Source organism: Opisthorchis viverrini (genome assembly GCF_000715545.1).
Source record: "Opisthorchis viverrini unplaced genomic scaffold opera_v5_154, whole genome shotgun sequence".
Taxonomy (NCBI): Eukaryota; Metazoa; Platyhelminthes; class Trematoda; order Opisthorchiida; family Opisthorchiidae; genus Opisthorchis; species Opisthorchis viverrini.
In genome coordinates this window covers 14,428-37,531 of record NW_008751809.1, presented here as the reverse complement: position 1 = coordinate 37,531, position 23,104 = coordinate 14,428, and the positions used below count along the sequence as shown (strand labels likewise).

The 23,104-nt window shown below is 43.7% G+C and overlaps 1 protein-coding gene across 1 annotated transcript in view; it reads left to right on the top strand.

Moving 5' to 3' along the window:
* The window catches only part of T265_14174 (hypothetical protein), a gene marked incomplete at both ends in the record, with an annotated part of 81,065 nt that overhangs the window by 43,538 nt on the left and 14,423 nt on the right, over positions 1–23,104 (top strand). The window contains 12 exons of the mRNA XM_009172382.1: positions 3,329–3,545; positions 7,040–7,117; positions 8,612–8,776; positions 9,756–9,860; positions 11,308–11,532; positions 12,807–13,121; positions 13,349–13,588; positions 13,711–13,998; positions 18,909–19,274; positions 19,989–20,206; positions 21,205–21,472; positions 21,730–21,930. Of these exons, the coding sequence (XP_009170646.1) occupies positions 3,329–3,545; positions 7,040–7,117; positions 8,612–8,776; positions 9,756–9,860; positions 11,308–11,532; positions 12,807–13,121; positions 13,349–13,588; positions 13,711–13,998; positions 18,909–19,274; positions 19,989–20,206; positions 21,205–21,472; positions 21,730–21,930 (2,686 nt within the window). The remainder of the gene's footprint in view (positions 1–3,328; positions 3,546–7,039; positions 7,118–8,611; positions 8,777–9,755; positions 9,861–11,307; positions 11,533–12,806; positions 13,122–13,348; positions 13,589–13,710; positions 13,999–18,908; positions 19,275–19,988; positions 20,207–21,204; positions 21,473–21,729; positions 21,931–23,104) is intronic.

Here is a 23,104-nt window from a genome sequence, read left to right as displayed (position 1 = left end):
TGCGATAGGCCCTCTTAATACTGTTTCTTGAATATCTGAACTGCACACGGATGCTTCTTTGCGCATTCGATCGATGCTCATCCCAAACTCTTCAACTTATTCTGATGATCGAAACTTTGTGGATCATCAAAATCTTGTCAAAACCCGTTGGTTGTACCGTTTCCCGGCACACTTCACAATTGTCCGAACTAGTTTCGCCACGGGTAAACTGACTTTGACCCTTTTCGATCTCGTGCATTCAGCGGGGTTGGTGAAGGACAGGCACCAACCAATTCATTCACACGGTGCACTATTTGATTGTAAGTGTCCGAGAATAGTGGGACCAGTCAAGTCATCTCTGTGAGTGAATGATAATTGGCGTGGGCTAGCCCCATATAGTGTTGTATTGAGGTGTCCATGTGGGATTCGGCTAGAAGCGGTCAAGCTGCGTGTGCAGATTCATCGATTTTGTCATTTTGCTGTATAATTAACCAACTCCGCAAATTTTTGGATGTTGGATGGCAAGTAGCTCTGGAAGACTGGCACAACGGAGCTTGCAGTAGATGATTTTAAACATTGTCAATCCGGTCCAAGTTTAATGGGATGCCAGCTTTTCCATGGCGAAGTTTGAACCCAGGCGTCGACCAGGTAGCCTTGTCCTTTTCAATATAACGACAAAGAGAAGCGTGCTTTTCACAGGGATATGTTCAGTCAGCAAAACTGAACAACTCCCACATACCGCATAGAAATGAATGACTTCTTTACTAGCCGTCCTTCTTTCGACCCGCTGAGATACTTCGGTGTCGGATATATAGCATCCTGTCTTCTGCTCTGTATTGTTATGGATGCGATTCTGTTTCTAGAAAAGATCGGCAACCAGGATTAGAACGGTCAGTTAGTGCATGTTGGACGGTTCGTTGAAACACTAACTATGCCATAACCGTATGGTCTTAAAAATCAGTCAAAACACTAAGCACTGGTTGTACAAAATTCGTTTCTGTGGGCACAAGTATGTATGTTGGTTTATCGAACACCGAAATTGAAAGCATACACCCCCAACATAGAGCGATCGTTTCCCTGAGTCTTGTTGTCTATACTTATTATGTAGAATGCTTTGAAACGTGTAGAGACTGTGATCATTACCATATTTGCCAACCCTGAGGAGCTTAATCGGATTTGATGCGCACTGTTTCTTCTGGTAAGAGTGATGCAGGATGAACGGCTGTTACGATAGGTTTTCTAGAAATAATCCCCCTCTATTCGAACTGCCCCTTCAGTGGTGTTGGATTCGTGCGGTTTTTTCGAACTTGTAGAATAAATGTCATTGGATCAGAACATCACCAACGTGAGTGTTGGATTGTGTGCGCACGATGATTGACTCACCGTACATCAGTCGCTTACAGAAATTCAATCAATGAATAAGCCGACTGCACAGACTTTATTTCGGCGTTGCTTATCAAGCATTGGAATTCGTTTCATACATGCTTACGAAGGTTCATTGTACGTTACATCTTAACCTGACTGTGTTGTAGACCTTTATTTTTAGAGTAATGGTACTCACCTACGGGATCAGTCATTTAATTTCATGGTTTCTGCGCATTTAGCTGAGGAATTCTCGCACAGTGTGAAACTTACGTCTCAGTATGTCTAACAGAATGAGAAACGTCGTGCTGGTTGGTACGTTGTATCTAGTGATTTTTGTTCGCTGCCAGGGATGATCTCACAGGTGTCTGAAATACTATGCCGCAACCAATACAGAAATAATGCAGCTGTGTCGCTCCAGGAAACCCGGTTGCTCTCAAGCGGTTCATGTTAATCTGAGGATGAGAAATCCAACTAGCGAATTTGTTCTGGTGAAGTGCGCACAAATTCATCAATCAAATTTTTCAGCCCGAAATTGGACACTATAAAGGTGGATGATTTCGATGCTGGTGCTTGAAAAATGAAAAAAAGAACTTGTTTGTTTGTATGGAAGCGTAAATCTGCTTATCTGCTTACACAAAAGGTTTCGACTGATATCTACATGGTGGATAGGTTAGTGCTGTGAAAATGAGCCTAACCTTTTTTTTAACTGTGTCCAATGCTTTGGGTGGGATGACAGTCTAACGGTGTTTGCTTTCAGTGCCCTCTAGTTTCCTGTAGAATTCGTAGGATTGGCTAATTTCGTGCGCAAATGTCGCTTGTTCAATTCAGCATGAACGCGCGTTTGTAGCACCTGTATGCATGTTGCAGCAGACAGCATGTGTTGACCATGCCCAAATGGAATACCATAATCCATTTTCTGTATGGTTGAAAAGACGAACAAATCGGTTTGTGTTCGATTGATCACTATTAAGCATGACCGGTTATTCGAACAGACGTTATATACTCCCATGTATATCACATTGCTGATCCACCACTCGTGGCTGGGGGATTTCGTATTCAAACTATGTGTTATGATTGAAAAGACAGACGAAACTGCTTGTGTTTGATTGGTGATCGCAACTAAGCGAGACCAGTTATTCGAACAAACGTTATACACTCCCATCTACATCATATTGCTGATCAACCACTCGTGGCCGATCGTGTGTTCAAACTACAAGCTGTGAGGTCGCGAGTTAGAAACCACCCTAAGTTTCTCTAAGATGCTCACCGTTGATGATTCGCAGTAAAACGTAGAACAGCTGCACATTGCTTGTCGACTTTCCAGCACGGATCCGTTCGAATTACAGGACGAAATTTCAACTGAAAATCGCCGCGTCTCTTCATACTACCAACAACATTTTGCATTGTCAGAAGAGTTGTCGAGTTGATGTCACGCTGTCGATAATGATGGTGATGAGCTGGAACTGTGAGGCAGATAAAGTAATGACTGTTGCAGAAGTCAGGAAACATTATATATATATATATATATATATATATATATATATATATACGTGCACTCCACCGCTCATCCTCTCNACCCCCACTCCTGATAAAGAAACAATATATATATATATATATATATATATATATATATATATATACGTGCATTCCACCGCTCATCGTCTTGCACTACTGCTTTTACGACGGACAAACTCCCTCAGTCTGGGATCTCAGATAGCATGTGTGTTCAGTTCATTGAACTGATCCACCAAATATCCCCAGCTCCAGAACAAGTTTTTAACCCTATAGTGACCCATGGACAAAACCAAAGTCCTACTTCGGCCATAGATTAAAGTCGTCTTATGAATATGAAGCTATCTGGTGACGTGGAGTTATCAGTATCTTGGATTTTCGTGGGTTAAATCCACCACAAGCGTTTTTCATGGCCATTACGTCTGTGCTCTATCTGTTTTACTTCCGTTTTACGATTTTGTTTTTTCTACAGTGTATGTACTCTACACCAACGTTTCCTCGACCTCCAACGGCGATTACGGCAACAAAGCAGCCACTCTGAACCGAATGGAACGAAAGCATTACATTCCTCTCAGGTCAGCTTAAGTCATCCGGCCTACCTTTCCAAACGCTTAACTCCTGGTTGCCAGGATCAGCGATACGAGTTCCTAACCCCAATTCAACGATGTCTTGTGTGGATCGATGAGCATGTAAACCTAGTGAAAGAGGGGTCCTACGGAAACTCCATCCAAGGCAAGTTATTATTTTGGACAATTTTTGCCTACTTATTAGTAGATCAATTCTATTTACGTTTGTGATAATGGCTAGTCCTCCAGCTGTTCTTCCTATGCATAAGTGTCCGTCCATTGCGAGACGTGCTTGCCTAAAGTTTCTTCATCACACAGGAACACAGGAACCTCGGTTTAGAATTCGCCGCAACAATACCTTCACGTGCTAGAATTTATGGTGCTATTTTCACCGAAATTTCATGTGGTCCCAGATTCTAGCAAAGATTTCGCGGCTTTTAATGTCGCATATTTTCATCCCTTACGAATTCCTCTTAGGTGTTGAAACTGCGTGTCGGAAGCATGAACAAACGATCCGCGAAGTGGCACATTTCCGAAACGAAATTGAGCGTTGTCGTACAAACCAGTTGAAAGTATGTCCAATTTTTCGGTTGTCGATTTTTTTTACCATCCTTGTCGCTCCCTTTCAAATGCTATCGGGCGTCTTTCGATTAATTTGCACCAGTTTAAGCCCTCTTTCTGCATACTTTTATCGACCTTGTCCTTGGGACACTGGTTTATCAGTTTTCTTATCACTAGTTTTCTGTATCCTGTCGTCTCTTCCCTTATTTCTATTGTTGTTGCCCTACGGTCTCCTGAAAACTTTTCACCGTAACCTTGGGTTGGGTGTTTTATTGTCTACTTACGAGGCCGCTTCCTCAACACACAAACATCGCATACAGACGTAGGTCATAAATGACTGTAACTAGGAGACTGCTTTCCGTTAATTCTTGGACATTCTTTTCGCCACAATCTTTGCAATGGTCCTCCTAAGCAAATACATCACTGGGTTGGACCAAGTAGTCTTAGTTGGTGGAGTCACTTCCATCGTACGAGCAACTTTCACCTCGTACATCTCCACATTTGACAACTTTTCAGTGAAGCAATGAAGCGGTGCTTTATTTTCCTTTTCCTCTTAATTTTATCTTCCCCGATCCTTTCCACTTTTATTGCCATCACAAGTCACCCCTATATTGGAACTCAAGACCACAGCGTTTGAGAATACACCGCTCTGCGCGTACAACGCGAGAATGATGTTGACGCACTGCTACAGAAACCGTCTTGTCAATGAAGCCAAGTGGCTCAACAGGTAACCGTTCGGCCACGAGCGATTGATCATCAGTGTGATTGGCTTCCACTTAGACGGGACATAGTGCCGCTCATCCTTCAATCACATGAACCACATCACATGGTCACGTGTTGACTGGCCTATCCGGTGACAGCTTCTTAGTTGGAAGTTCTGCTCATCCTGTGAAACTTCTCCTCTAATCTCTTTAATATTTGGTCGTGATGTGAGGCGATTTGTTAATTCTCAATAGAAATCCCTTCGGAAACTCTGAGTTTCGTGAGGTGAGCAGTGCTGATGATTCCCAACAAGGATAAAGTAGCTATACAATGCTTCCTTGCTTTTCAGCACATATCGGCTTCACTGACAGGACGGAAGCTGTACTGAAAATTGTGAAATCTCTTCGTTACCACTAAACAACAGCTAGTCAAGCATTTCTGTTAGCCTCTTTCCTTAGCTCCTTTTGGGCACCTTCATCAGGAATTCTTCGACAATATCCATTTACTACAGGTGATGAGACCCATAGGTTACTTCCACGTTTGCTGACTTGGAAAAATATCCCTAAGCTGGTGTCATATCGAGTGTTCTGATCTTGGTATTTTTTGCTTGCACCAGTGTAACTGTGGTGACACTGGAAATCTTTCATCGGATTGCACTTTAGCATTTGGTTTATGCATTAGTAATGAGCAGCAAGGTTTTTTTTCAGTCCATCTTCATGATTTTTGGGTGAACTCTGATGTCTGCTGTTAGCAGGATACCACTCAATTAAGATAGATTCCTCAGCTACACAGGCCTGTTCAACTATCACAGCACTCGGATCACCTAAAAGTCCTAATTCATATATCTCAGTCAGTGTATGATGTTGGCTCTTGAATGTTAGTTTCGGACGGACAACGCGTCCTCACTCAGGTGTTTCGTTGTCTTGGTAAGTGCAACCGTTTGCCAATCCGTTAGATGCTGGAAGAATGTATGGGGTAAGATATGCTTGGATGACACGATTGGCATCCTGGAGCTATAGGTCACAACCACCTGTTACTTTATGTAGGGTTGAACCAGTAGCGTAATACCGATCGCCTCTTGTGAAATCAATCGCGCTGGTCATTGCCGTTTCCATGAATGGGGACCCCAAGACGGGACACAGCAATGGTTAGAGACATTTTCAGACGTGGCTCTGTTTGCGCTCTCAGTGTTGCTCGTGAATCCAACCTGTTGCCTTCATTGCATAGCTTTTATCCCAATCTCCCCAATCAAAGGTTTACTGACAACCCTGAATGTATGCATCAATTATACCAGCTACCGCCTCCAATTCGCGGCTACTTATCCCATCTCCCCAAATCATCGGTGAATGAGCCTGTAGCAGCTTGAACCACCGTATTGCAAGTGTGCGGTTCTCACCGCTGCTGCTGCTAATGATCATGATGCGTACATCAACAAGATAAAGTTTTGGGAAGGAACTAGAGTAGACAAGTCGGGGGGAACGACGTATGGCGAGGCAATACCATAACTTGATTGTGTCCAGTCCACCAACAGAGCCGCCACCTTTAAGCGTGCACAGTAATATATCGGATGATCGTTATGGTGGTGTTTTCCGTTTGTGCGGAGACAATACCTCCCGGACACTAAAACCGAGGAAGAAATTACCCCCCCCCCTTTTAATGCTCCTGGCGTGTTCGTTCAACTTGATGTGACCCGTGCGTTATAGGGGTTAAGCAAGTGATTCACCTTCCGCCAAGAACCGCCAAGGCTTTTTTCGATGCAGGACATTTGTCTAGGATGCTCAATGCACTCTTCACTCAAAAGCCCGGTTACCTTGTATGCCGTCCACCAATCGTCTGGAATTTGGGCTCAAGAAACGGTTGACCATCTGATCCGGGTGAAGCGCCGGTCATCCGCTTGTACTTCTCATTTTGTTGAGAGCGCTCGCTCAGCAGAAGGCGGTGAACAGAATTTCCCCCGGAGGCTACTTGAGTAGAATGTGTGGAAAGTATCCAGGAACGGCCACGCCGGACCAACTACCCAGGCCTCCAACTCTGATCAAAGTGAAACCTTTGAAATTAGGTGGGAACCCCGCAGACTACATGAATCTCATTATCTCTCTCTCTCTCTCGTAAAAATGCAAAAACTTATCGGCAGGTCACCGATCACATTATTTTCCCTTGGTATAATCTTTCAGTAAACCGCGTTCAGAATATATTCGTTCCACCTCTAAATGGACGTTGACTTAACTGCTTGCTTCGAATGCTCCAAGCACTATATATATATATATATATATACTGTATATATATCCTGTAGTGTTTACTAAGCAACGACGACAAAATATTGTAAAACCTTTCTTATACTCTTACTCTTCCAGGCCACACGCACTCCGGAAGAAAAGAAACTGTCTGAAGAGTCCATGCAAACACTTGATCATGCCTACCAACAGCTGCTGGTCAGTTTAATCATTTTTCCATCCTGTTCTCTAAACCTATTTCGGTCTAATGATTTGCCTTTTCCGCTTCATAGTCCTGTTTCCAGTGTTCGTTTTTTCTTCGGGAATAGGGCCACGTGGTACTGTATCAATGGGTTTCACGATAAAAAAATATCCACCCTACTATTCCCCTCTGATTACATACCAGTCGCCATCACAATCATCCAGATAATCGTCGAGGACTCAAATGGGACACAAACGGATTACTTCTCCTAACCTCTATGTCTTCGAATGTGCAGTACCACTGAAGTCCGGACTTGTTCAATGAGTTTAGAAAGCAAACGTTCATTTAGTTTGGACAAGTTTTTGGTGTGTTAATGGATGCCCGTTTTCATATTTCCTCACGGCTTCATTAACGTTATTTGCTTTTCTTTCTGCTGGCTGGTCTGAAATCCTGGTCGTTAGTACAATACCCTCGACTCTATCGATCACTATGTTCAAGTGCGTCAATATCCCAACCGCCAGTTACACGCCACCCTTATGGTGCAATTCGTCAATCGACTAACTGGCCCATTCCAACTTTTTTTCTATTTTAAGCTTCTATGCTTTTGCTAACCCTTTTATTATCGATCGGACCAAAGGGTGTTTCACACTATTTCTAGATAGAAGCACTCCGTCCATCTGCTCTCGTCTGTCTGTAAGTGCGATACATGCGTTGCAGGTTTTCCATGCCTGGTTTTGGGACTACTCGATCAATTATGTGTTACAACTTAGTCTTTCGCGGATATTGCCTTTCACGTTGGCTCTCGCTATTGAGTTTCTAATATTGGAAAAGGATGCAATATACGGCTTATTTTTCATACGACCAGTTTCCAGATTGGCAGCCTCTCCACTCTCGAACGAGGTATATGTTCGCAATACATCATGGTTTTTCTTAGTTTTATCTTGCCCCCCTCTAACGCTCGGGCAATTGCACTTCTTCCTATATTTCGGAAGACAACTATGAATTAATTGGTGGAATAATTGACCTTACTGTAAAGATCGTCAACAAGGGACTACAGATCATGTCGTTTGGAATCCGGGCCCCTTCACACCGTTGATAGAGGACTCATCAGAGCGAACCCGGGGCAACATATATCTCTATAACTTGAAATAGTTTTCGGTTAGTTTACCTGATTATTTGGCGGACTGATTACGCTGAATTATGAGTACCCCGTTTTGCTTATCTTTTCGATATTCTATGGTGTGATTACCGGGCGTGTGCTGTTGCTTCACTACACTGCGACCATGTAAGTTTGTCACACAAATGTCCATGCACTATAGACTTTCTGGCGGGTGTACATTTCAGATACTTGACCAAACAATTGGAAGGGAAAGAATACAATTGAAGTAGGTTGACGGCATTGCCATGAAATGTCCCTCTATAGTCGTACATGTCTAGGGCTAAATGGACCCTTCCTCTCACAGATTGTCTATTCACTCGACGCTGTTGCTCTTTTTGCCTCCCTCACGCAGGAAATGTGCGATCATCGGACTAGATTATCACACTCCCTCCTGGATTTTGTCCGTCGAGCTACTCATCAGCTGGATTGGTTGAGGGCACACGAAGCACGCGAGGTTCATCGGGATTGGAATCGTCCAGATCAACTGAATTCTTCTGAAATCAGGCGTGCTTTACAGGTGGGTTAGTGTTCTGCATGTCTGATAGCTTCCATTGATTATCTCGATCATCCACTCGGTCTTGTGTCAACTGAAAGCTCTACTCTCAGTTATTAGCCGAATAATAGACTTAATGGAAGCAAAACTGTCTGAACCTATGTACCTATAACTGGAAAGGGGTATGTAGCCACATCTTTTGGATTCCGCTCCTTTTATCTATTCTACCATGGTTTTTTAACCGGTCATATTGCTCAAAATCATTCCCAGGCTCAGTTGGAGCCTCTGTTACTCCAAACATCTCACTTAGTTGCCCCAACATTTCGTGAGTTAACCGAAGTTTATAGGTAATTGTGAACTTTCATCGGACAACGAACATTGATGTTTTTGAAAGCCAGTCATTGTGTAACTTTCAATGGCCGTTTGATGTGATGCCAGGTTTTCAAAAGCCACATTTTTTACTACAATATGCCGGACTTGTACATACCGAAAATGTTGGTAATTGATCAGGTGGCTGTTGATCTGTTCGCCGAGCTTGGTAATTGGTTTGCAAACGTTTTGTCACCATTCGAGGAGACATCTTCAGTGCGCTGTTGGTTGGGTAGTTCCCAACTAAGAGCTTGCAATTTTGACGCAACACCACCATGTATGTACCTGATCATACTCAATTCAGTCAACATTCATACAATATCGCTGCATCGGTGGCATCCCGCAAAATGTCATCGTTTATTTGTTTCAGTTTGCTACTGTCACGACAGCCCGCGGGAGCCCAAACCCTGTATATGGTTCAATGAGTCCAGGGCGATGTTCGTCGAGTTAAGGGAGGTCTCGGCTAGCACTAGATTCCTTATGCAGATCACATTACTTTAATTGTGCTATGGATTGCCATTGTACCTCAACCTACAGCCCGTCAACAGTTCAGTTCATCCAGGAACTTCATACTTAATAATGGCATCTGTTTTCTTCACTTCCCGAACCTACCGTTTTCTACCTCCATTCGTAGGAGCTAGTGAAAGAGTTGAAGTTACGTGAGCCGGGCTTCAGTGATCTGAGCGTGGCGGGCACTTCGATGCAACTGGATAATCATCCTGCCTCGGATCTAATACAGGTGCGTGTCTGCTAACCTCCGTTATGAGGACAGCAAGTTTCTTGGCTTTTCTTGGAACATGAGATATTTTGCTTTTTAACTAACCCTACAGTCACCTTGTATGATATCATGGATTGCCAAACCTGGCAAAGTGCACTTTGACGGTTGATTACTATACCCAGTTTGCCGTGTTTGTATGGACGCGATGTAAAACAGGACCAAAATGCATTTGGTTTCGATGAACCCTGCCAGTAATGTTACCCGCTGAATGACGAGCCTTGCAGTTCCCATCAATTCGTTCGATTCGCTTGATGGGGGCATTCGGTTACTAGTGTATTGTCTTAGTTTTTAGCGTTCCGGGTCTTTCGGGGAAGTTTAATGACGTGTTCAACTTTACAACTTATGTCAAACACTCCGGCTGTTCCAACTGTAGGAAACTTGTAACTAGGCTCCATGTACCTTGATACGCTATTTCCATCTTCACTGTTGATCTTCTGTCCTGATTGAATGACTTGCTTCGGTCTCCAAATGAATCGTGTTTTCGAGTTCTTTAGGACTTCAATGCTGGAACAATAATAATCACTCAGCTGTAACACCCTTTTGATGCCCAGTTACCATGCCACCCGAATGAAGCACGAAGGCTGTGATACTGCCAGGTTGCCCAAACCTAGACAGAAGTCAAGATGAAGAGGTCAGGTTGAACCACGGACCCCCCAATATTACTTTGGTTTTTGTTTGGAGAGTGTCTCTAGCCTTTGTGTACCAAGGTACACCATATTGTACATATAGGTCTTTCCTCTGGGGTTATCGGCAACGGAAGTGAGATCTGTTAGCCATTCCGCTTTCCAGTGCGTTTTCATCTGTTCACTTCAACCCCTTATTATACTGTGAAAAATACTACGAATCTCACGCAGGATTCGCTAATACAACAAGTCTTATAGCCCGTGAGCATATCTCAATACAGCAGCACTCAATACAACAGCACTTATCCTCAATGTATCCGACAGGTGGGCCATTCCAGTTCAGAATAAAGCCCTCTGTGTGTGAGAGTTCTAGCTGCTATCCAATCTTGTGCCAGACAACCTCAAGGTTGATGTTGAAACGACTTGCTCAGGTGCTTGGAAAAACATCTGCGAAAAGCTGTTGCTCCGTTAGACAGAGGGTGTCCTTCCGTTCCTCGCCTCCAGTTAAGAGTGTGCCGTTGCGGCACAATTTTGGCCAGCCAACCGTATACTCATTTCGTACCTCCTAACTTGTTCTTTACGAATACTTACATCATTGTCTTGATCCACTTAACTAACAGGCTCACATCTGTTTTGTTCGTTTTGCAATTTTCTATTGGCCCTGGATTTGTTGAGATGACTGGTTCCGATTAATGGGGACCTATTTAGAGCGCCATTGAGGCTTTACCTAACCAAATCGCCTGTAAGCTACGCCTCATTTTGGGTCACGGCTTCCTTCTTCATAGGCTTATGTAATTGCCCTGGAAAGGCACTGGGCTTGGCTGGTTCAACTGATTGGCTGTTCGGAGAGCCGTTTAGAACAGCTGATGCGGCAAGAGTCACACACTAGTCAGGTAGCCGAGTGTGAATCTGTCCTGACAACACAGTTGCATGATATGCAACTGCTGCTCGGTCGGTCGTGCAAGCGTTCGAGTACAATGGAAGTGGATCGTCTTCGGACTCAACTGCAGGTGAGTTAAAGCAAGCATTCCAAAGACCCCCAACTAACGTCTTCCAGCTCGACTTTCCCACCAGATATTACGTAGCCAAGTGTATTAGTAAAATAAATTTCAATTGGTCTCTTGTATCTTTTTGATAGACTGTTTTGTATGTGAATTTCTCTTCAGTATGCATTGGACTGCTTAAAGCGGTGGGTGCTGTTTCGGTAAAGCGATGTTTACAAATCATACCCTATCCTATAGGACACTCCTTTACCTTTCTGACTGTGAAGTGGAAGACAGTTCCTATTAAGCATCCTAAACGGTGACAGTTCAAGAAGCAGCATTCACGTTTTTCATTCACTTTGACCAGCTCGACACAAAACTGTGTGAACACCGATGCCTCAGAAGCGTTGCTGGTTGTGAATGGCGCCAACTGTGATTAGAAGACTGATATTTGGTTGTTCAGCAGCTACTTCAATCACGGAAAACATCCGGCACCACCAACTACGGTGGCTTGGTCTTGTGCTACGCATGCCGAAACACCGTCTATCGAGACGAGTGTTCTCCGTTTTTTCCTTCATTATTGCACAAACCATGAGGTGGACAACGTATTTGGTAGAAGGGTATAGAAGAGGTTACGAAGAGTTTGGGTGTTGTTGGTGTTGTATGCTCTTCAGGATTGAGTCCCCGTGACGTTGCCTGCGCTTAGCAGAAAACATGGCAAGAAATGGCAGCTGATCGACGTCAGTGGCACTCCTGCTGTCAGTTTCTTTCCAGATTATCTGATTGAGCGCTTGTAGGTGTAGGCGCCTCAGAATGCTTGACCTTGGTCAACATTCGATCCCTTTCCTCACCCCTTCTTTTTTCTCTTCTTTTCACTCTAAGACTTTGAATATAATTAGATACACTTTATGGCGGTAAAATATCCGTGCCAATACTGCTGTTGGTTTTTCTGATGGTGATGGTGATTCATATAAGTGGAAGATAAGTACAAACCCTTTTTGTCATATCGATGCTGTTTTCAAATGGATGCCTGAAAAAAAGTAATTGAAGTGAGAGATTTTGCCATCCGTGAAAACATCGCAGTGGCAAAACTTGGTCGTAAACTGTTGCTACACTGTGTTTTCCGCTATTGTGGCGGACATCTTCACTGGCGCACTTCAAACAAGTCTTCTTGTGCGATGAGGTACAAATGTCAAATGGTAGGGCGGACAGTCCTTCTATCAATAAATTTGCTGTTCAATGTTCCTCACACCTTTTGCTCACTCGCACTTCTTTTGAACTCTCTCACTCCCTCTGTCAAGCACATCGCCACGCAACTGAATGAATATGAGTCATTAATAAATGGATTAATGGTGGATGCACAAGAGATTGTTCCTTTGAGTGTGGGTATTGGCGAATCAGCCTCTCTTGGTTCATCCCTCGATCATCGACATATTGGATCACGTGTTCGTCCACTGTGCTGTTTCCGATCAGCTGATTATTGGTTCGACAAGCCAAACGCGACCTATCAATCTGTGGTGGGTGAGACATTCTGGCCAAGGGGATCGGAGGCTGCCGAGTTCGATAAGGGGGATGCTCTGGTTCTTGTTGGAACGACTGACACAAAAATGTCGAATGTGAGTTTTCCTGTTGCTCTTGTGATCGCACCAATGACTCGAGAATGTTATTGACATTGATATGGGTCATGTTGTCACTTAATTATGAGCACGATATTTCTACATGTTGAACGTCGCTAAAATGACATTTCGATTTTTGCGTATGTTCCGTTTACCTCTATGCGTTTCCATAGCAGCTACTGTACACTGACGTCAAACCCCATGTGCTTTCTCTTTAACGCTTGCAGCTCCGAACAGCCACTGGAACGTGTCTGCAAACACCCACTGTATGCTTCCTACCCTCTTGGCCTTGTACAGAAGCCATAGAAAGGACACGATGTCTAATGAATTTTCTGAACAAGGTGAAGTCCTGTTTGACCTTAGCGGATCTGTCTCTTCGGGGAGAAGTGTTATGTGCATGCATGAGCGCTTGGAGGGACGATGACACCAACCAACCCTTCACTGTTGAAAGTTTTGAGGAGGCAAAGGTTAGTTTCTGTTCTCTTTTCCATGGTTTTTCTATTATCGAATATCTGCGATCACCATGAAATACGTATTGTCTACGGTGATTGAGCCTTATACTGAATCATTCGTCCATGAAACTTCACAGCGTATTTACGTCGATGGATTGCGCCATTCATTAGCGCTGCGGCTGGCCAATCGGCCAACCGACGAAATTGACCGATTTGAAACGGAACTGGCCCGGTTTGACAATATCTTGATCAGCACCAGTGTTCCCCCTAGTCAAACAGAATCGGGAGCCTACTCCGAACTCCGTCAAGTGATGGGACAGCTACGACTTGGTGTGAATACACTTGCTTCTCAACTTCAACAACGTTGTGCCTCTTCTTTGCCAGACCGGGTATCAGAACTTGAAAGGCGCATTCAGGAACATAAAGTAAGTCTAATTTTTAACAACATTTTAGAAGTCTCGTCCTTTGGAACTTGCGTATCCTTATTGATATCCTTATTGATATTTACACATGTTTGTAGCCACTCCGTATGCAATTCTTAGGCTTTTGATGGAGGTTTTCACTTGGAAAACGTTATCTTTGTTAGTCCGCTTTCCGGCCATTTTCCGTCTACAGCGGTAAGCTCAGTCTGGAGCGTAGATGTGTGAAGATCCAGTGCACCCGACTGATACACTGAAACCTGTCAAATAAGGATGTGGGGAATAAAGGTCTTGTTCAAAGCTCAATCATCAATTTTCAGGTTTCACGGGTACATCAACGCTTGGATTCTCCTGTAACACTTGTAAGCCAGAATAGTTCCACAAGCACTTGAACGAAAAATGCTGTGCACCAAATGTTGTTCCAACAAGTATTGTGGCCCCAGTCTTGTACCGCCCGTACTCATAAAAGTAACTGTGTGCGGGTGAACTCGTTAGAGCTTTGTTCGTTCAGTGTTTCATCGGCGGGAAAATACCTGATTTCCGTTAAATCGCCAAGCTAGCTCACGAGTCTTAGAAAGGGGCCATCAAATGTCGACCGATCACCTTCACATCCTGACATTTATGATTGTTTGCAAGCATATTCTTATCGAGGCTAAATTCCATCCAGTTAGCCGAAGATACCTACCGGTTAGTTTGCTGACAACGGCGCTCTACCCGTATTCTGTCGTATATCCTTCGTGCTCTTCAGCAATTGACAGGTTGGCCAAAACACTGTGTTTATTACTGCTGGGTTGTACAGTTGATTTTAGCACCATCATTCTCTGTGTTCTGCACTTCACCAATGGACGTAGCGAGCAATGTTCGTCCGAACGTGTGTATGTATGTTTGGGGAGCCCGAGGTCCTCATCACCACCAACGCACATACGTGTACTACAAGGATCTATTCTTTCCCCGTTCTGTACGTCCTTGTCCTCAATCCTTTCAGCCGTTATAAATTAGCTGGTGACATTGTGGGTTGCAGAAACCGAATTAGGTGGACTTATTGAGTATTCCTGAGACTGCGCGCTTTTCCTTAAAATCCCTATTACCCTTAATGGTTGATATCATTTGTCTCTCAAGACCTGGAGAGTACGCTGACTGAAAACTTCAGTTGGTCGACTCACGTTCAAACCTTTTTTAACCAAAATCTACCGGGCTTTTTACGTTCTCAGATTGTTTCTCTAAATCACATTTACGAATTCGCTATTGCATTGGGTTTCGCTGTCCTTCTATATCCCGTGGGTCTTTCGAGAAAAATGACCGCTTTTTAATAAGATTACTTTATTACGTCTCTGAGGACAATGCCGCGTTCTGGGGTGTCCTGATCAGCTTCATGGTTAGCAATCGCACCACCCACTTGTGGTAATTTATCCCAAAAATTGTTTTTTTTTGGATTGTCAACACCCTTACACCGTCTAAGGCCATATCGACCTCCTGTAGGTGGTCTAAGTACAAAATGTTTCCTATCAAATCTGCCACCTACCGAAATACTGCCGTCTGGTTTCTTGCAAGATCTGACTCATCGCAGGATGCACTTATGTCGCGCCTCGTCGTTTATGTTACTCCTTTCGGGCTGCAGAAAGTCATTCTTGGCTTAACCGGAAACTGGTTTATCAGGGTAAAAATCAAGGGTAGATTTGGAAAGATCAGACGTACTGATCTTTCTACCCTTATCGGGGTTTCGAGGGGCGCAAAAGTATGTAGTTGGGGTGCACACACGAGTTGTTTGTACGCATTCTTGTCCAACTGAGGTAAACACGGTTGGAATCCTATCCCGCCCAACTTTAAACTAGCACAGAGGACAGTCTAAACAAAAACGATATTATCCATTGTATTACATTGGTCCATTTGTCAGTAATGAACTGCTACTAACAACTATATCAGTAATGCAATCGGTTGACTAAGAGGCGTTAACCCGTGTTTTTTGTAAGATTGCATACTTTGTTGTCCTGCTATTTGGCTGACTCAAGCGCAGTCCCTTTGTACGCTTTCTCGTAATTTGGTATTTCACTAAACGTAACGCTATTCTTTCTTCAGCTGAATCTTTGCCTTCAAGCCGTAACTCCTATGCACACTGTCACATGCACTAACTAGGGTACTTTGGTATATAATCCCATAATAGTCCGATCCTTTTGCGTCCTTGAAGGCGGATTTGTTCGATTTATTGCCCATAGGCTATACACCTGGATATAGTCAACCACCTGTCATTCTGTTATTTGATTAAAGCACAGTCCGTTTTCTGGCCTAGGTCGAAAAACCAGGTGAGACAACTTGTCAACTGTAGTGTACCCCAATGTACAGCGGTACAATTACAGTATTATAACAGTGCTGTATTATACCAGAAGTGCAATCCATCCATATCAAATCATTTTCGAACGGTTCATGTCTACCATGTTTTGGATATCCCACCTGTGTAAGGTTTGCTAATCTGATCTTAGCTCAGCCCTCATTCTTCATTTTTATTACAGCTTTGCAATCTACTATCTCTATAAAATGTATTGTTTCCACTAGATGAGCAACTTGTCCACGTGGTGCTATGACAACTTTTTGGTGTCAGTGTTGTGATAATAAAGCCACGGGTGCTCATTTGGTGACGTTCTGTGTTCACATGTAAGCATAGTCGCATTACTTACTCCTACCTCCAATTCGGAATGCTGCTCTTTGTAGAAGGGCAATTATACCAACTAGGCCGTAGTCCTGATGAACAGCCATATTCAACGTCACTACCTTTGAAGTTTCTGCATCAAGTTTCATCTAATTTAAGACTTTCTCAGTTAGTCACATCTCGTGAAGCAAAACTATGCAATCAGTATGACAGTGACAACACATGTAGTCATTACCAGTGAAATCAAGCCACTTGTTTTTGAAGCGGATACTCCATGTATAAAGTTAACCATCAATGTAGAATGCACTCGGTTCACGTTGAGAGTAAACCAACTGTTGTTAATTTTCCCGCACGATGATACAATAGGAAATGAGTGGATTCGCCAGAATCTGGCAGAAGAATCGTCAAAGTCTGAAGATACACTTTTGCTCGGCAAAATCATCAATTCCATCCAGGATAACCACGAAATTCAAGTTGACTATTCTGTTTTATATTACCGTTCAAAGTTAGTTGAAATGGTAAATTTTATCAGAAATTTTATCCGAATGTTTGGCATAAAGAAATAGGACAGAACATAGTGCGAGGTCAATCGCACTTTTTACCCCACTTTAGTGAAGTATTGTCTCCGAGAGCTCACCAAATCATCATCTCATGTGCAGTCTGTACACTACCGAAAAGGGCATGTATGCCTCACCGATTGTAGAATGTCTCTTTTTGCACCACCTGGATTGATATGTTCTTAATTGCCTCATCATCCATCAAAATTATGTTTTTGCTGTGTGGTTGTTTCGCATATCACAAGGATAACGGCGGACCAACTGTTGAGTTTTATCAGTAGCAACTTAATAGCTACTGTGATCTGTGAAATGTATCAGTCACAGCAACTGCCAGTCAGTGAGTTCAATGCTCTAAATTGGAGTCCGCTGGGAACCAGCACCGTCCTCTACGGTGCATCTAACATTCATAAGAAATCTGTTTAAACTTTATGAGGATAGATGAAACGGGTCCGTTCTGAGGAAGTGAGTTGACTCGCCTTACTCAAGTTCCACATGACAACCGATTTCCGAATCGGTTTGTGAAATCTAGCGTGAATGAATCAGAATGCTGATGTAAACACACAAATTATACGCTCGACTCTTAGATCCCACTTCGAACACAACTCGGAACTTACTCCATAACTTTAACATTTATTCAGCGCCTTAGATGGACAACAGCCCAGCTCAGCGAACAAGCCAACGACCACCATATTTGCTGCTAGCATGCCATCGGATTCCTAACGAGGAACTCAATGTGCACGTAGTTCACGTTACAAGTTGCTCGGCAATCTAGCTAATCTATGCACCTCGAATATAATACAGTGATCCACTTCACCATAGTAGATTGTAGTATTTGTTCGTTGTTCTGGACTGATAACGCTTCCTGTTCTGATGATCCTTACATGCTAACTCCAGCGTTGTGGTCCTAATGTCCCTTCAGCGCATTATTATGGAAGCCGAACGCACATCATAATTCAGAGCTAACCAAGTGTAATAACGGTATTTTATCAGCCTAGTTCTCGGTCTGAACCTTCTAAGCTAGCGTTTGCGTCAAAACAACTAAAGGTGCACAAGGTGTTTTACCCCAAAAAATCAGGACGGAAACACTTGTCATGTATAAAGTGTATGTGGCAACAACATTCTGGAAATTCCAAAGCCTTCTAGATTCGCCATCGGCAACCGACAGTCGGCGGATACTGGATCGTGTTTGACTGTTGCGTCCCGATCTTTGGCCAATCAATCCTTGCCTTGATAGTGGATTGGCAAGTGGCCGGATCTTCTAGCCAGTCGCATGCGAGGTAGCCTTCTTCGCCGTAGCGGCGCCTAACTGCGAGCGGTAGAGTGATATCGGTGCGGAATTCCGCGTAACACCAAGTCACGTGTTTGCATTTCTCAGAGTGACGCTGATCAATCTAGGTCCAGCCTTATTTATGTGTACAGGGGGGGGGGGTTAGCGAACAGATGTCCGTACCGAGTACAGCCCTTAAATCAACAGAATAAGGAAGTAGAAAGTAGCATTGATGAATCTTATTAAATGATGAGGCAATAATCAGCAATCTAAGGAGCACCAACCACTTTCCCGTTACACAATACGGGGTTAGGAAATCCTGGGTTAATATTATTATTCGACCGTATTCGACCTTACTCAGTATATTCATCTCATTCTTTTTCCTAATAGCAGTCGATTGTGCTTTTGAATTCCGTCAGTGTTTGTGTATTGTATTTTTTTTCATCAGGCCTGGGTGAAGGATCTTGCTCATATCCAATCACGCCTATTAGAGTTCCATCAAAGGCTGCAGCGTTCAGAAAATCTGACACTTGATGGACAGACTTCTCCCATAATGATTCAGGCACAAGCTTTGAGTGACACTGCAGCTCAGCTGCATGTTGCTGGTCAGGGCTACTCCCAACTGCTTGCTGACACCGACGCTTGGCTGGCGCGTTTGAATAGAGCAGATGAAGTACTCGGCGAGTGCGAACTTAGTCTGCTTGGATCAGCTATACACATTCACGGTCTGTTTCCATCACTTGGAACTCTCGAGCCGGCCAATCATGACGGTCTGCGAGCGGAATCTGTGGAACGGGCACATAAGGATCTCAAGGTATTGTTTCCGGTGGTGTTTTTTACTGGTGCCTGTTCATCGCTTTTTCACAAACGTTTTTTATTCACCATTTCTCTCTGATCCATTTGCGATTAACTTACTCTGTTCGATTTAGCTTTCTTTCTTTAAACAATGTTGGCTGGATGTCACTGAGGCTACCACAAATGCCTCCCTCTGTATACCTATGAAGCTCGTTAATTCCAAGTTACATCTGCGTTTTAAGGTTGAGGTTCGCTTCTCCTTTTCCGCAAGTGAATCCTCGAGAAGAACCTTCCCTGCCCTTCCTTAAAAGAAGGAAAGCCTTTGGCCGCGGAGTTTTTTTTACTAGCAAACCCCAACTAAGTAGTTACGAACTGTTGTACAGGAACGCAAACGTCTCATATGCACCTTGTTTTCAAAAACTGACGATTCCCACGCGTCTCCTTCAACTTTCTTGGATATTCATTGACTATCACGCAACGAACGCCGCACAGCAGTTCCACAAGTTCAGTAATAAACCGCATATTCCGTGATATCCTTTTCTCATGAGAACGATCACTTACTTTTTATGAATCTCCACTCTCACACTAAACCTTTTTTCTCTCGCGTTCTTCGAGGTGTGAGCTTGTTGACGACTTGGTAGGGTTTTTCAGCGTGATGCAGTTTTTTAACAAACCTCTTTCCACGCCAATTAGCACGGTACCATCAATTTTGCCTCTTCGTTTGTCCACCTAGGCAATCGCCGAACGCCTACCACGCGTGCGCGCTGAATTGGATTTGCTTTCGCAACAAGTTCCTGACGTGAACAAACTCACGTTGTCGGAAAATCAAGATCCACATGTAACTCGAGAGTTCCTACGGCTATTGCTTCCAGTTGACAACCAAGTACTACTGCCAAGATTAAATATATGTCACCAACGCCTAGCGGCTGCGATGAGAGAAGTTGAACTAGAGTGAGTTTTCTTCGGGGGCTATAACTAACCCAGTCTTTTTTACGACTGTTAACGCAGGACGCAATCTAATCCCCAAAAGTTATCCAAGTGGGAGTTTGGAACGATTGGTGTGACGATCTCGTAGTTTTTGTTGTTCTACCTATTTGCGGTTTCTACGGTGTGTGGCATCAGTTTGAATCCGTAGTTCACTGGCTGACTAACAAAAGCCCTTAACAGTTTTCTCGAGGAACGTTATTGTTGTCAATGCAAGTGGGTCGTTTTTGTTTACAGCGTGAACCATACATCTCCTCCGAGCTCAACCTGATCAAACCTGATCATCAAGGTCCTCTAATGACGGTCTTCTATCTGAAATCTAAAAAAAATGGCTGAAGGTTTAGTGCATTGTTTCGTCATGATAATAAAAATACATGAAGTAACGTCCTGATGTGTTTACACTGTGTTTTCTTGGTTTCTTATGTCAGCTGGAGCGACAAATGAGCACTGCCATCAACAGTTTCCTTATTTAATATTACGGCGTAATATCACGAATGGGAGTATCCGTGGAGATATCAACGCGGAAGTGAACTTTAACCATGTTTCTGGCTTTCCTCACCTGGCAGTGTTTCTGCTCAAGTCCGGCTTCTCTTTTGTTTTTCAGTTTCGCACTTTTTACTTCGCCATAGGTATGATTATGTTCAACATTACCCATAATACGCACCCGAAAGCTGTAGTATTAGCCCTGGTGGGGCCGAAAATGTACAGCAGCGTCGTTTTGCCCACTTACCCATTCTTTTGATACTCCTTAGATGGTATCGCACATCCTAAAGGAAAGTGATCGGATATGGTCATCAGCTTTTCCGCTGTATTCTGTTGAAACACCTTTCATTCGCATAGATGCCTGATCTTCAGCTAAGAAGCCTACTCGCTACCGATGTAGCTGATTTTAGGTCTGCCCTTTTGTATCTCATTTGCTTGATCTATCATCCAGCGTCTCTCCTCCTCCCGCTTGTGTGTTAAAGGCTCAAAGCTTTCGGGGACTCACTTCGTTGTTTTCCTGCTTACCAATCTCTACACGATGACCTGCTGCATCAGATGACGGAATTCAAGAATCGCATTGTGGAACTCAGTGAACTGGTCCGGTCGATTGGATTGGAATCCGGTTCAGATGAAACGTTGATTAAGGCTGCTTTGGGGCAAGCAGATCAAATCGCTGCCGAAGTGGAACATCAGCTAGTAAAAGTGGAACAGCTCAATCGACATATTGCCCAAATGATACTGGTACTAACTGTAAGTGTTACCAGATATCCCACTTATTCGCTCCACGTTGTCTTCTCCCAGGTATTATCCAACCACATGTCATTGATGCTGATCCCTGGTAGACCTTATGGTCTAATGAAATCTGAGTAGTTACAATTTAGGTGGACTCTAAACCTCGGGATTTCCCCCCTAGCGTTATCAGTTTTTCCTAAGCTTATCCAGATATTTCATTTCCTTCCACTCCTGTATAGTTCCACCTGTTCTATTTTACATTTCCCCCCTTTCAGAACTATGCCAAGGCCACCCAGGACTACCGGCAACTCGTGGAAACGACATTCCAGCAGTCTGGTGCATCTCGGGATTACCGATGGTCCCCAGGTTTTGGTTTGTTTGATATTACGCAAATTCTTCGCAACGCCGATCAAATCACCGACCGGTACAACGATCACGCACAACAAGTGTATGATCAGATACAAAGTTTATATAATGTGAGTGTACGCAGCTCTAGTTCCCTAAACAGGTCGTACTGAAGATTGCTGATATCTGTAACATCTCTTTCGCTTTAACTCCGTACGAAAGGAGGTACGAAATCGGCCACTTAGATTTTGCCTTTTCTTGGAAAACAGTGTATTGTGGCCCAACTGTATATAAAAGCGAAGATTCAGGTCAGTAGCATATAGTTTTCGCTGCCATATCACGCTCTACGGTTGTTTATACATCTTTGTGACAACCATCGTCTCACTTACATCAGTTATGCTAGTATATATTGATCCTACCTCTTCCACTTCGTTGATTTCTGCATACAACCGAATCCTATCTGGTTGTGTTCTTCCTGTAAGACTCCTGTTCACAAATATAACGATGACCACCAACTTGAGAGAATTTACTGTCCTATGAAGAAAATTTCAATCGCTGTTCTGTCGTTATGTGCTGAAAAACCGAGAAGCACTGTACAGCAGTTTCATCCTTGTCGGGAATCGTCAGCGGCGTGCCTGTCACGAATCTCCAGGCAGCTTTGAACCCGCGACCTTCCGGTTAATAGTTGAACAATATACCGTTCCGCCGTGAGTGTGGCCAGATCGAGCCTTGACGGAACATAACCCCGCTCATTCTTCACTCACTCTATTCATATAACATATAACATATTAAATGGTTCATCGCATGACGACTTTCAGTTAGAAGGCTCGTGCTGTTTTCTTTGAGAATGAATTACATACAGTGTTGGAGAGCTCTGTCGGTTCTGCCAGTTGAATTGCTGCTCCGACATTCATTGCCTAAGGTTATACTCGTATGTCGTAGTTTCGACTCTCCATACGGACTCGTGGAATACACACGAGTTCCAACAGGAATTAAACAGCGGTACGCTGGTTCTTGGCTCTCCACCCGCGGGATGAAACGTTGATCAAAGATTGAAAACATCCCCATTGTTAACAAAAGCGAATTCATTACACTTCCCTGACATCTTTTCGGAAGAAGGCTGAATCCCATGCATACTTTCCCGGAAAATCCGTGTAGGTTTCTTAGTACAGTGGTCTCCAGCATCCGTTTCGCTCCCATCGGGTTTATTAGCTTACAATTCAATGGCAGCCAGTTCGTGTACTAAATTCTTTTCTCTTCCTTGTCTGTCCTTCGTTGTAAGTACTCTGGTTTGCCGGTAACCTG